This window comes from Alosa alosa, chromosome 6 (genome assembly GCF_017589495.1).
Source record: "Alosa alosa isolate M-15738 ecotype Scorff River chromosome 6, AALO_Geno_1.1, whole genome shotgun sequence".
In the NCBI taxonomy this organism is placed as follows: Eukaryota; Metazoa; Chordata; class Actinopteri; order Clupeiformes; family Clupeidae; genus Alosa; species Alosa alosa.
Window position 1 is genome coordinate 24,358,187 of NC_063194.1, and position 13,823 is coordinate 24,372,009.

General features: G+C 43.8%; 2 protein-coding genes across 2 annotated transcripts; one reads left to right on the forward strand and one right to left on the reverse strand.

Annotated features, from left to right (window-relative positions):
- Positions 1-635: 635 nt before the first annotated feature.
- Positions 636-6,510, reverse strand: p3h4 (prolyl 3-hydroxylase family member 4 (inactive)). Its single transcript, XM_048245912.1, has 7 exons — positions 5,764-6,510; positions 3,936-4,085; positions 3,496-3,667; positions 2,853-2,981; positions 2,486-2,631; positions 1,808-1,891; positions 636-853 (listed from the first exon to the last, which is right to left on the reverse strand). Exons 1-7 carry the CDS (start codon positions 6,259-6,261, stop codon positions 692-694), a joined length of 1,341 nt encoding a protein of 446 aa, XP_048101869.1. The 5' UTR covers positions 6,262-6,510; the 3' UTR covers positions 636-691.
- Positions 6,511-7,030: 520 nt separating this feature from the next.
- Positions 7,031-13,607, forward strand: LOC125296819 (peptidyl-prolyl cis-trans isomerase FKBP10-like). The gene is given in 11 exon segments (XM_048246919.1): positions 7,031-7,621; positions 8,253-8,401; positions 8,664-8,853; positions 9,902-10,047; positions 10,305-10,494; positions 11,030-11,175; positions 11,355-11,544; positions 11,760-11,799; positions 11,801-11,903; positions 12,461-12,624; positions 12,857-13,607. Coding segments are annotated over 11 exon segments (1,695 nt in total). The 5' UTR covers positions 7,031-7,427; the 3' UTR covers positions 13,040-13,607.
- The last annotated feature ends 216 nt before the right edge of the window (positions 13,608-13,823 follow it).

Sequence of the window (13,823 nt, forward strand, 5' to 3'; positions counted from 1 at the left end):
TATTCAAAAACTTGAATACTAGTTTGCTTTCTGAGCAGGCCTTTGTGTGGCTATATTACCATGGCTCCATGTAAACAATATTGTAAACCAAAACTGCACCCTAAGAAACGTTTTAACTAAAATAAATAAATAAGTCAGTTTTGCCGCAGAAGTGTCGTTCACCCTGTTACGAGTTAATGAACCACTGAAACGATTTTGGAAACATTATTTTAAGGTACAAAAAACTCACAACGTTGCAAGCCAAACAAATAACCGGTTCATCTGTTCCGATTGGATGATCATGTTAATTTGCCTACTGATGATTAAAGTTCTCAAGAAAAATAATCTAATAACTAATACTAAACTATACAAATATGGATAAAATGCCAGGAACTGATTTTACCTGCCATGTAGGACAGGTCCCTTTAAAGAGTATTTTTAGTATTTTGAAAATACAAAAATACAGTATTTTATTTTGATACATGCCGTGGCTACTGTATTTTGTAGTTTATTTAGATACACTTAAAATTAGGGTATTTTTGATATTCTATTTTAAAATACATTTTGATGTATTTTCACCCATCCCTGTGTGTGTGTGTGTGTGTGTGTGTGTGTGTGTGTGTGTGTGTGTGTGTGTGTGTGTGTGTGTGTGTGTGTGTGTGTGTGTGTGTGTGTGTGTGTGTGTGTGTGTGTGTGTGTGTGCATATGCATTCTACACTTCTCTTCTGTCTTCTGTCTCTCCATTGTCCCCTTTGGTTTTGGGCTCCTGCCACCACTCGGCCAGGAAGGACTCCTCGTAATCGCCGATCCTCTCAAACTCCTGGTCCGGTGGGGAGGCCGGTCCAGTCACGTGCTCCTCTGGACTGACTACGTCCTGCACACAACACATCCAACAAGCCGCTCAACAGAAGGGCCACTAAAAGATGCCCCAAAAGCACAAATCAGCCCCTGAACACCGACCCTTCGTGCTCTACTAAATCCTGCTTTTTTCTAGATTCATACCATATAGATTCAACCGCTGAATAAGCAATACAAATCATACATGTTCTATGAGAGTATGTCTGCAGGATAAACACTGCCAACCCTCTATCTTAATTTCATTTCCAACTTTTAAAAGGACTTCAATTTGGACTCTACTTATATGACAGTGTTTGCAGGATGTAAAGCTGTAAAGTGTAATGACTGAGAGTCTTCCAGAGTCATCAGTGGCAGGTCATGACAGGAGACTTCCTTCTCCCCTCCCACTCAAACGCAAGCTGATTGGGCCCACTGAAGAGAGCTCTCCTCTCCAGCTGGGTCAGGGAATAGGAGTGGTCAGACTGTCCCGCCTAGCGTCAGCATCTCAATGCCACATACCACACTCAAAGGGGGAAACTCACACACACATGCACACTCTCTCTCACACACACAAAAACACATTCACTTTCACTCACTCTCTCTCTCTGGTACACACACAAACAAACACTTCCCCCCTCTCTATAGTAAGCTTTCTCTGCCACAAGTGCTCCTTGCCTTAATTCCCTCCCTTGGAGCCAAGATGTGGTTTCTGTTACCACACTGTTAATCTGTAGGTGTTTAGACTCTAAAGGCAAATAGATTGCGGAGACAGGAAGTTTAGGAAGACATGGAAACCATTTTCTCGCAACAGGCATGAACCACTTGCTAACTTTGCGAAATTGTTCCGTTATCATAAACTATGTTGGACCAGCCAGATTCACAGGCATGGGTTTGTTGGAGCCTGTGATGAAAAAGCACTTTGAAAGTTAAATGGTTATTCATTAAATGGTGTGTGTGTGTGTGTGTGTGTATTGTGAGTTGCTTTTGTTACCTCGTCATCTATCTGTAGATAGTTTTGGGCAAACTCCAGCATTTCCTTCTGCTTAGCTGTCTGATTGAAGTAGCGGACAGCCTCCTGCCAATAGCACAAAGCGCGAGCACAAAGACTTCTCAGACATCAACACAAATGAAAGCACTTGGTTTGAAGGACTGTGTGTGTTATTCTCCTCATACACTCTCCTTATAGGCACAGTTTAGATATTTCATACCCAGTGGAAGGAGCTTACACACCAAGCCAACATTTGTCAAAAGGGGTAATTGAAGGCTTTTCACAGGAGCTTTTGTCATGGTGCAGGGATGGAGTGTGTGTGTGTGTGCGTGTCAAAGTCAAGGAATGCTTGACTGAAAACCATTCTGAGTTATGAGATTGCTTAATTGCTACCTTCGCCTGGTGACTGCGTTCACACTAAAATAGGCTTTTCAAATTTGACATTTTATGAGTTTCTTCTGCACATGTCTGAGAGTATGTTTTAAGAGACAGACAGTGACTGAGTGTCTCTCTCTTTGCATGTGCGTGTGTGTTGTCTGTGTATGTGTATCTCTCTCTCGCTCTCTTTCTGCATGTGTGTGTGTGTTGTCTGTGTGTCTGTCTCTCTCTCTCTCTCTCTCTCTCTCTCTCTCTCTCTCTCTCTCTCCTCCCTCTCTGTGTGTGTGTGTCAGGCAGACTGACCGGCCGTGGTTTGAAGTGTTCCTCCTCCAGGCCCCACTGCTCTCTGTAGAACTTGTAGTAGACCATATTCTTCTGCATCACTTCATCCGAGGGATCAAAGAGCATGTAGCTGGCGGCACATGGAGCTGCACTGCGGACGTCATTCACTACACAGTAACAGAATAGACACACACACACACACACACACACACACACACACACACACACACACACACACACAGTAAGTAAGACACAGTTCTATGTCCTGTCTGTATTGTGAGTGTGTGTGTGTGTGTGTGTGTGTGTGTGTGTGCGTGTGTGTGTGTCTGTGCATGCATTTATGTATGTGTTTACTGTGTGTGTGTGAGCATGCTATGACAACACTCACGCTTATAATAGGCGAACTGCATATAGTGATACATGGTAGCGACAAACTTCTCGACGAAAAAGCCTCCGACGTTGGGCGTGAGATTGGCCTCACACTTCACCTTACAGGTCAGCACGTCCACATACAGGTCTACGCAGAGACAGAGGACACACATTGTACACCAGGCACCACGACCAGCGTCAGCAAAAAATGAACACTAAAGTATAAAACTGTCAAGTCTTTTCAGGCCATCGGCCAAAATGTCTGATGCGTCCTCCCAGGATAGCCTTTACAATCCCCGAGCACTGAGCCTTTTCCTCTGTCTGCCACAGAAGAATTTCATCACCGTGGAGTACTGTGCAAGGGCTGCCACAGAACCTTTTCAGACTAAATCGTTTGTAATGTCTGTAATATCAATCCACTTTCAAATAACTGCTGTCTCTTAGTTGACCATCTCAGTTGACCATCACTGGACCCTGAAGCATTACATTTAGCTTAGTTGACCATCTCAGTTGACCATCTCTGGACCCTGAAGCATTACATTTAGCCCAGAGAGTATAATTCAGTAGAGGTGTCCCTTATGGTCCTCTTAGTAATGAGCACTGTCTTATTAAGGTGCTCTCCAGAAAAAAGGCAACTGGACCGCTAAAAAGGTTCTGCTCACCTGCTAAGGTGGGGTAGAAATCCTTGAACTCTGTGACCTCGTATGACCCCTCACAGGCGGCGAGACAGAGGTCATATACTTTCAAATACTCTGTAGCCGCCTGCTCCATGTTAAATGCACTGTTACTGAAATCCCCTGCATTGAACAACTTCACAGCTTTTAGAAAAGCACCCTGAAGAAAACAAAGAGTATAAAGTTAGAGAGAGACAGAAAAAAGTGTGTGTGTGTGTGTGTGTGTGTGTGTCTGTTTTTGTGTGCATTGGGGTGGCCACTGCATTCAGTCCCTCTTTGTATTTGATAACAATGAAGTAATATAGCAATGTATGTGTAGTCTATATGAGGGTGTTTGAATGTGTGTAAATGTGTGTGTGTGTGTGTGTGTGTGTGTGTGTGTGTGTGCGTATGAGCATGATAAAAATCTAGACTTAAGACCAAACTACCTCATAGAGTTTCTCCTCATGGTCAATGAGATACTCGTCCACATCGAAGAGACTCTTGTAGTAGTTCATGTTCTTGGTGAGGAGAGGTTCTCCAGGGTTCCTCTGCAGGAACGTGTGGGCGGCTGACACAGCCTTCTCCAGGTAATTCAGCTAGAGGAGGGGGATACAGACACAGATAAAACAGATATAAAATTGTGTTCGTTTGTAGAAGACGTACATTGTGTGTGTGTGTGAGAGAGAGAGAGAGAGAGAAAGAGAAAATGACAAAGATTTAAACCTCCAGAACGAATGTCAGCAGTATCAAATTTATAAAAATTAGCAATTATTTATCAAAGTTTATACTGTTTAGAATTTAATCTGATTTGAACAGCTGGTCCAACTCATCAACAATTACTTTAAAAGAGCATAAAGCATGCACAGCTTGCATACAGGCCATAATGGAATCACTCCTGGTCTTACTGTTCAAATCTGATCAAAGTAACATCCTTAATTACCTCCACAGTACACATCTGTGTCCCCCATCCAAGGGCATAGGTAATACAGAACTACAATAAGCCAAAAGCCTCTATTTAAAAAAAAAAAATCACACAGGAGATGCTTCCTGTCAATGTTTTCAAAGTGCTGTCATATCAGGTAGTTTCATCTCTGGTCTAAATGGATGTTCTAACAGACACCAGCAGCAGTGTAATACTTAGTTTTACGGGGCATGTAGTAAGCATGCATTGAACCGCACGCAGAGGGTCATGGGAAGACTGTGTTTTTGCCAGAGCAATATAATTAGGCAAGACCCAAACCAGTAGTTAGGTTTTTTCAACAAGACACTTTGACGAGAGGCAGTGAATGTGAATGCTTCCTGAAGTCAACTTACATAAAGTCATGGTCCCTGTACAGAGAATGGACCATTTGCATAAGAATGCTGATGCCCCTAGGAAAATAACAACCTTGTCAGAGAATTTGAACATGTTGAGCTGATTGGGCCAACTTTCAGACATGGTGTGTTTATATAATAATGTTGCTATCTGAAAGTCTGATTGAACTGAATAACATTAACTTGTATGGATCCGATAACGTTGAATTACGTGTCTGAATCGGCGAGGGCAATGCTGGACCTCAGAGGTTGAATGGCAGACCGTTTGAGTTGACTGAACCCCTCTTGGGCAGTGACCAGATGTCTTCCGCATGTGGTGCGCTCAGGAGGCCAAGAGAATGAGCCTTTTGTCCGTATAGTTCTCTGATGTGTGTATTTAGTAGGGGGGTTAGATATTTGAAGGGGCGCAGTCTGGATAGGGGGACGTGGCATCTCCTTGTGCTGAGCTGAGTTCACCTCTCTGTCGGCTAGAGGGCTGTACAGAGTACAGCCAGGAAAACCTCCGCGCACATTTGAAAACCAATATTGCTGATATTGCCCAGCGTACAATGACAAGTGACATTTAATGAACGTATCACAAGCAAACTATTTGGTTATTAGCTCACTATTATAGTGACACATGCATCAGGTAAATATTTTGGAGTGGCCACAGGACTTAGCCTATCCCTTCAAGCAGTTCATCCTTCTCTGCTAATCTACTTTTCCAAGTAGCCCTGCAACTAAGTATTTTTGACACATGAAGGCCCCTATATCTGACCATAATTCAGACTGGGTTATAAACTCCCCTGGCTGGCTATTGACACATCTAAACCAATCCATAAAATCAATGTTGCGAAATGTTAATTGCTGTAGGCCTACCCAAATGCTGTACCCAACAACTCACTCCAAACTAATACACTTTCCTGTTCGCTAATTGTTATCATTCCTCGTAAAGCTCATGGGCACCAGAGTAGCCCCTACCTGGTAATACGCATACTGCATGTACCGGTATGGCTCCCTTCTTTCAAAAGCCTCTAAGGTCACTCTCTTTGGATAGGCTACTGAAAACACCGGGAAGTTCTTCTTGCAGTTTTTAAGGCAGGATGCCCGCTGTAAAAAGTGTCCCATTATCCGAAGACTGGTATCCTGAAAGAGTTCGTCATGGTCCCGGCTGATCTGACTGCAGTTCTGGCTACAGTAGGCTTCGCTGTCCTTTAGAAGTCTGTGTAGCCGTAAACTTAATTCCAGATATTTTATACTCTCCTTCCAATTCTGAACACCATACTGCTCCAGCGCGTATCCATACGCCGACTCCAGTGGCATCAGCTCCGACTGTGGAAAACTCTTGAAGCTGTACTTCTCATACTGAGCTTGCGCCGGTACGGAAGCAAATAAAATTGTCCATACGCAGACATATAGAGCGATTTCTCTTATGCTGTGGGTAGGAGAGGCCATGTTATGGGTTACCGGTAAGATCATCGACTGTCCTTTCCACCAACCATTAAAAAATCTTCTGTGACCAACAATCCAGGTTTTAGCAGTAAGTGTTCATGTCTGTCTGCACGTATGCTGCGCCATGGCCCGATGTGAATGGGTCGGGAGGCGGGGACGGAAAAGTCTACTAGATTTTTCTACCGTTTTAACGGGAGTTGTGCGGCAGACGGTGATTTTGGGGTTGAAAAGTTTCCCCGGGTCTCAACGCCGCCTATTTACCACGCGTTAAAACACTCTATTGCTGCCTCAATTTTGTATAAACGCCTTGTTGAGCTGACAAAGCATCAGGTAAATTACAGGCAGTAGCATGACTTACATATTTTAGGACCGAATATTTAAACCGCCAATCCCATTAAGAGCAGGCCAACTGACGAGAGTAGTTTTTAGGCTGCCTGGGGGCGCATTTTGCACGGCCAGTTAAAGCCACCCCCAACTTTACACGTTGAGACTGAAACTTGAATCACACATTTTTCCTTCTCAGGAGTAAAAAATGTGGTCGCTTGCATGTGCGAATTAATGGAGTAATATTCCCCAACATTGAATGAATGGCATCCACTTCTTTAATAAAATGTTATGTTTTAAATAAGGAAACAAAGAATGAAATGTCAGTGGTTGGAAAGCAAACGTTGGCAAACTCAAATCGAGACTAATCTAGTCCTTGTAGGACCCTGCAGCGATTCACAAGCAGTAGCCCCCATTACTTGCTGTTTGGGCCTTCAATCTCTGATGTCTCACGAACGTTAAACACGAATGCCTCTACCTAAACCTATTGAATAAACTCGCTCAAATACGCTGTAAGTCTTTCTTTCAAATCCAAAAAGCATGTGTAGTCCATTAAAGTTCTGTTTAATATCTACAAAACGGTTCTAAACAACAGCATACGATAAACTAATATGCATGGTTGATATTCATGGTTTCGGGCAGGCAGCGACTTAACACGTTTACAGATTCTTGGGAGAGGGGGAGCAAGTTTGGGGAGAGAGCGAGCCCCCACCGTTCCGTGATGCGTAAAATGGTCAACAGTCTAACAGGCCCTTCATTTTCACCGCCCCTGCAACTGAAGAGAAAATAAAAGTTGAAGCTCCTGCAGAAGACCTTAAACGTCGGGGAAAATAGCTGTTGAGTACACCACAGAAGACGGGACATTTGAAATGGAGCTGAAGTACATGTTGGTTATCGCTGTCATCTCAGTAATCTATGTAAAGTGTGATTCTAGTCCATTGGATGACTTGGTTATTGATCGCTACTCCATACCCGCACTTTGTCCAAGAGAAGTGCAAACCGGGGATTATGTCCGATATCATTTCAATGGAACTCTTCTTGATGGGAAAAAGTTTGAATCGAGGTAAGCTACATTACGCGCTAAACATCGGGTTTAGACCAGATTTCGCAGAAGACAAATTACCGATTTCCAGGCTATTGAGATAATACGAGATTAAAATAACATTATTTCGTTTGCTGCGCACATTCTTGATCTGCGCCCCGGAAATTGGATGCAAGAATCTGACTGTCCTGCATCTCCATGTTATACTTATTTGGTGTTAATTGTAGGCTAGGTTGTGCAAAACCCGATCTGTTGTAGCAATGGTCACAAATGTTTTATATTAAATGTACGGGTGGATTTATTTTGCTTTTATTACCATGTGACCAACCAAGTTCCACAGTGAGGACATCGCAGTGCAGAAGTTTATTCATTGCATAGTCCAAGTGGTAACGTTTTGCGTTAGTGACGCACTTAGGTCATGCATTGTCCTAGCAGTTCTCATATAGTTCTCTCTAAAAGCAGCTCGGATGAGTACTCCTATCAAATCAAAACCGCAGCTTGCCACGCATGCAAACCTCGACCAGTCACAGCGTCAGTAGCTAGAACCAACTTTGCATCTCTCAATACTTTCAGTGATTATAGGGATATACTGTGGATTTGCTATTCCTGCCCCTTACCTCCCCCACTCCTACACCCAAATCGTTGTGTTCAGTCATGATAAAGGTAAACCATTCGTGGGCCAGGTCGGACTGGGTAGCGTGGTGATCACCGGGCTGGATCGGGGCGTGCTGGGAATGTGTGTGAATGAACGCAGGAAGCTCACCATCCCCCCTCATCTGGCTTATGGAGTCCTTGGCGCAGGTAACCGACGACGGATGACATCTTATGTATAACATTTACATTTATTCATTTAGCAGACGCTTTTATCAAAAGCGACTTAAAGTATTAGGCCAATAGGCCTTATTTTTGGAAGAGGACCATGTTAAACACAAGCCTGTTAAGAACCCCGTTTGCAGTGACAATGTTACAGTAGGCTACTTGTCTAAAATTAGTGTTAAGGTTGGGATTGGAGTTCCTTCCCCTCACGCACGATCAGACGCCTTCTCTTCACCCCTTTCCCCAGGTACAGTGATTCCTCCAGACACCACCCTGGTTTTTGACGTTCTCTTGCTGGATTTATGGAACACGGATGACAAGGTCCAAACCATCACCCTCAGCAAGCCTCAAGACTGCAAGCGCAAAGTGGTTTCCACAGACTTCGTTCGGTACCACTACAATGGAACTCTGCTGAATGGAACCTTGTTCGACTCCAGGTGAGTTGGTTAGGTTGGTTATATAATAAAACGGGGAATGAGATATTTGTTCACTCTCCTGATTCCAACAGGAAAAGGCAAAGTGAAAATATGTGGTGTTATAGCCTAAGGCAGGGGTCGGCAACCTTTTCTCTTGAAAGGGCCATTTTTTTGACCAGAAATAAAAATAAATCTGTCTGGGGCCACAAATATATCGGAACGATTTAAAAGAAATCAGTTTAAACATGTTTATCTTTATTAGCCTCAGGCATATGGCATAATCCCCATACTCTGCATATGCTGTATTGTACAGTACAATATGTACTCTAAATGTTAATGTGTTGGGACAGCGTGAAGCTTAATGACTATATGAAATTGTTCCATTTTTAGAGAAAGCCAGGGAGCCGCTAGAGAGGAGCTAGAGGGCCGCAGGTTGCCTAGGCTACCCCTGGCCTAAGGTGATAAGAGAAGGAGATAGCAGTTGCCTTGTGTATTATCCCCAGTTATCCCATTTCATTCAATTGCACCAGCAACTAAAAGTGAACTGACAATTTGAAACTGAAAAAATTACATTGTTCCAACCTTATTGGAGATACATTTGATATTTTCCTTCCTAATTATTGTGGTAAATTCACCACTTTAAATCTGTTGAATTCCTGTGTGGAAAATTCACTAGACTGTTTGGCACATTAACCATATAAGGGAACAACAGTGAATTATAATTGACCATTCAGAAATAGATTACCATTGTTGTTCCTCTACAGTAGAAAGAAGCGGTTGCGATATAGGCACTTATCTTAGGGTAATTCCCTGGCACATTAACAAGCTTTTTATCTGTATACATATTTGCATAATATCTGAAAAAAAGTGTGTTTGCGGTGCGTCTGGCCTGGACATTCACTAATAACAGTGTAAGTGTGTATAAACACCAGCAGGTATGCCTGTTTATACAACTCAAGTGTATGCAGGTTGCTTGTGCAGACATCTGTGTTTGTAATTGCATAATTCAGCTGATGAGCCAGACTCCTCAAAGAAAGGTTTTGCTTGTCTTTTTGCTCATCCCATGCAGCCATGCCAGAGGGCAGACGTACGACACGTATGTTGGCCAGGGTTACCTGATCAAAGGCATGGACATGGGCCTGCTGGGCATGTGTGTGGGAGAGAGACGGTCCATCATCATCCCCCCATTCCTGGGCTACGAGGACAAGGGATATGGTAACCATGGTTTCTGACCCTTTTCATGCATGTCTGTTTCAATCGGCAACAAATGGTGTTATTTTCAAGTAGCTTCTCTTGTTTTTAAGGATTTTTCTACTTTTTTGAGTCAATTCCTATCAAGTAATCCGTAGCAAATGCTACATTACACATATCCCAAATGAAGGGGTTCAGGTTGTACTGTATAGCCGTTGGTTGCAATTACAGAACATTCACTCTCAGACTTATGCCATTGCCCTGACCCTCCCCTTGTCCAGGTAATCAGATCCCCCCATATGCCTCTCTGATGTTTGATGTGGTGTTGGTTGACCACTTCCATACCAACGACACTGTAGTGTCTGAGATTCTGTATACACCTGAGCTGTGTTCAAGGAAATCGGTGTCAGGCGATTACATCCGCTACCACTACAATGGCACCCTCCAGGATGGGACCCTCTTTGACAGCAGGTAAGCTGCCGTCTGATTGGATACTCATACTACTGGTGCTGTCATGGTAGAAGAACAGAAAAACATTACTCAGTTATAACATCAGTCAATGTACAATTACTGTCCCCAAGGGGAAACTGGTTTACAGTGAAAGACACAAAGTAACATCTAACCAATAACAGTACATAGCGCCTTTCAAAGCACCCCAAGGTCACTTTACAGAGTAAACACGGCGTAGTCGCCAGCGTTCCTGTGTAACATCTAACCAATAACAGTATGCCAACAACACCAGGGCAGATTTTAGAGGAGGGTGATAGGAGACTCGTCTCCATACAGCTCAAGCACAAGTGAACACACAGAGCACAGTCTCTTCACTGTGCAAAGATCATAAGAAAAGAATGTGACTGTGATTGTAGTGTCTAGTTTAAACTTGCTGTGTGGCCCCAACACCGTCAGCCCGTCAGTGTGGCCCCTGGAGGCAATCAGACAAAAATGCGACTGATAAGGTCCATACTGGCAATGAGTTCATGACTCCATCTCTCACTGTCCTCACTAGCTACCAGCGCAACAGCACGTACAACACGTACATCGGGATGGGCTTCGTGATCCTCGGCATGGACAAGGCTCTGCAGGGAGTGTGTGTCGGAGAGAAGAAAAAGGTCACAATCCCACCTCACTTGGCCTACGGCGAGAAGGGGCTGGGTGAGTGGGAGGAAGTTGAACACTATGCACAACGCACAGGCCATGAACCTCCACTTTGCTTTGTAAACAGCAGTCAGATCTGTTTTCATACATGAACATAATTGGTTATTTATATCATGTTTAATCAGCTCACTTTCCTTAATAATCTCTTTTTCTCTCTCTCTCTCTCTCTTTTTCAGAGGGCATGATCCCCGGGTCTGCAGTGCTGATCTTTAACATTCACGTGATCGACTTCCACAATCCCAACGACACTGTGAATATCCAGGTGACCCATAAACCACAGGTCTGTAATCAGACCACCGAAGTCAATGACCTCATCCAGTACCGTTACAACTGCTCTCTCATGGACGACACTCTGCTCTACACCTCGTGAGTTGCCAAACGCCTCGGCTTTCAGCGCACCGTTGCACGCAAACCCACTGGAGGAAAAAATGTGTATGGGCACTCTGTGGTCAGCAGCTCAGATGTGTTAACCAACTAACCAACCATCAGTCTTATCCTCGTGTCCGAGGGAACTTGTGTGTCTCCATCTTGTCTCCCTCCCTCTTGCTGTCCTCTCCATCTCTCCACTCTCCTCTCTGCAGAGATAGTCATAATCTGCCCCCTCGGACCCAGCTGGGGGGCTGGCAAGATCATCCAGGGTCTGGACGATGGGCTCCAGGGCATGTGCGTGGGGGAGAAGAGGGTGGTCATCGTGCCCCCTCACCTTGGTCATGGGGAGAGTGGAGGTAAGGCAGGGAGGGCCACAGGGTTAAGAGCAAAGACTGTGGAAAGCCTGGACAGCATGGTGTTAATCACGTACGCTCTGAAGGAATTAAGACAAAATTGGTCGGCCATATTGGCAAAATTTCAGCCAGATTGACTGTGTCTGTGTAGTGTGTGTTTGGAGCCAGACTTTCATAGTAAACAGGAAACTGCTGATGTCCACCCAGAATTGACCATATTTGGCTAGATATCCGCCATTTTAGTTCCCTCTGGTGTTATCACTCACTGCGCTCCCATATTTCCCCTTGGGGATCAATAAAGTATCTATCAATCTATCTATCTATCTATCTATCTATCTATCTCTTGTATTGCACCTAGAAAAACTTGATTTCAGAGGAGTAAACCTTATGTCCAAAAATACACTTTAAATGACCTTTAAAGAGTGCTCATATGCCAGTAACATGATACATATCACCATTAGTGTGTTGCCTGGTTCTTAGCTCCCTCTCTTCTGGTGCTGGTGTGTGTGTGTGTGTATGTGTGTGTGTGTGTGTGTGTGTGTGTGTGTGTGTGTGAGTAGCCGCCGAGGTGCCCAGCAGTGCGGTCCTGCTGTTTGAGCTAGAGCTGCTGGAGCTGCAGAAGGGCATTCCTGACGGCTACCTGTTTGTGTGGCTCGGAGACAGCCCAGACCCACTGTTCCCCGCCATGGACCTAAATAAGGACCAGGAGGTCCCTCTGGAAGAGGTCAGAAACATAAAGTGGACCTTGGCACAAACAATGCCCTCTTTCTTTCTCACACACACACACACACACACACACACACACACACACACACACACACACACACACACACCTTACAGGGGAATAAAGAGAATGTGTGCACACTCACACACACAATATTTACAGTATTCCAGATGAAAAACGAGTCGTCATAATAGATGAGATGCTCATAATTGCTCTTCTTTTGTCTGTCTAGTTTACGGAGTTCATCCAGTCCCAGATTACTGAGGGCAAAGGCCGCATGCGTCCAGGCATCGACGGTGAGGTGGTCATTAAGGACATGTTTGTCAATCAGGATCGTAACAAAGATGGTAAGATCACAGCAGAAGAGCTGAAACTCAAATCAGATGAGGACCCTCCCAAGCACGAAGAACTGTAAAGGAGGACCAATGCAAGTTAAACCACAGAGAGAGATCAGTGGAGAAGGAGAGGAGGCAGAGACTGGGAACCCACACCAGCAAACCCAATTTCACCCAATTCTTGTCTATCAAGTCATTAAACAGAACAACCAGCAACCACTCATTCAGAACCAGAATCCCTTGGTGCACTGCAAATATCCACACGAGGCAAGGTTTGCCTCCAGATATGAAAACGGGTGGCTGAGTATTTTAGACAGGGTATGTGCAATACAAGTTGTTTTTTTAAGTTCCTTGGATTGTCTGACATGTCAACGAATAAACAAGCTGTTTTTGTAAGTAAATAAAGACTAAATATGTAATGTGGAAATGGTGTTATGACTCAAGTCATACGTACAAGGTTACTTTTTTCTGGCCAGGCCAGCCCTTTCAAAGTTTGGATAGAGAGGTCATTGAACTGTATGAAAACAGTGTATTATCCTGTCCAAAACGGCACAATTGTATGTGCAATTTTTGTAGGTTTTTTTAGTTCATTAAAATTGTTACCCATGGGCACTTCTTTGTTTTTAATAAAGTTGGATTGGTAAATAAGTGCAGCTGTATTTCTTAATTAACACAATGTTGAAATACATTTTCATGTAAACCATTGCTTAAAAATAAAATTACATATGTAAGGTTTTTAAGACAGAAGTGGGCAGTTGTCTTCTAAGCTATCAGATCTTTACATTGAGTGTGTAACAGTGCCATCTATTGGCTGATAAAATATTGTCATACTTACTCCTGATTAGCTCACCTCCAGACTGACAT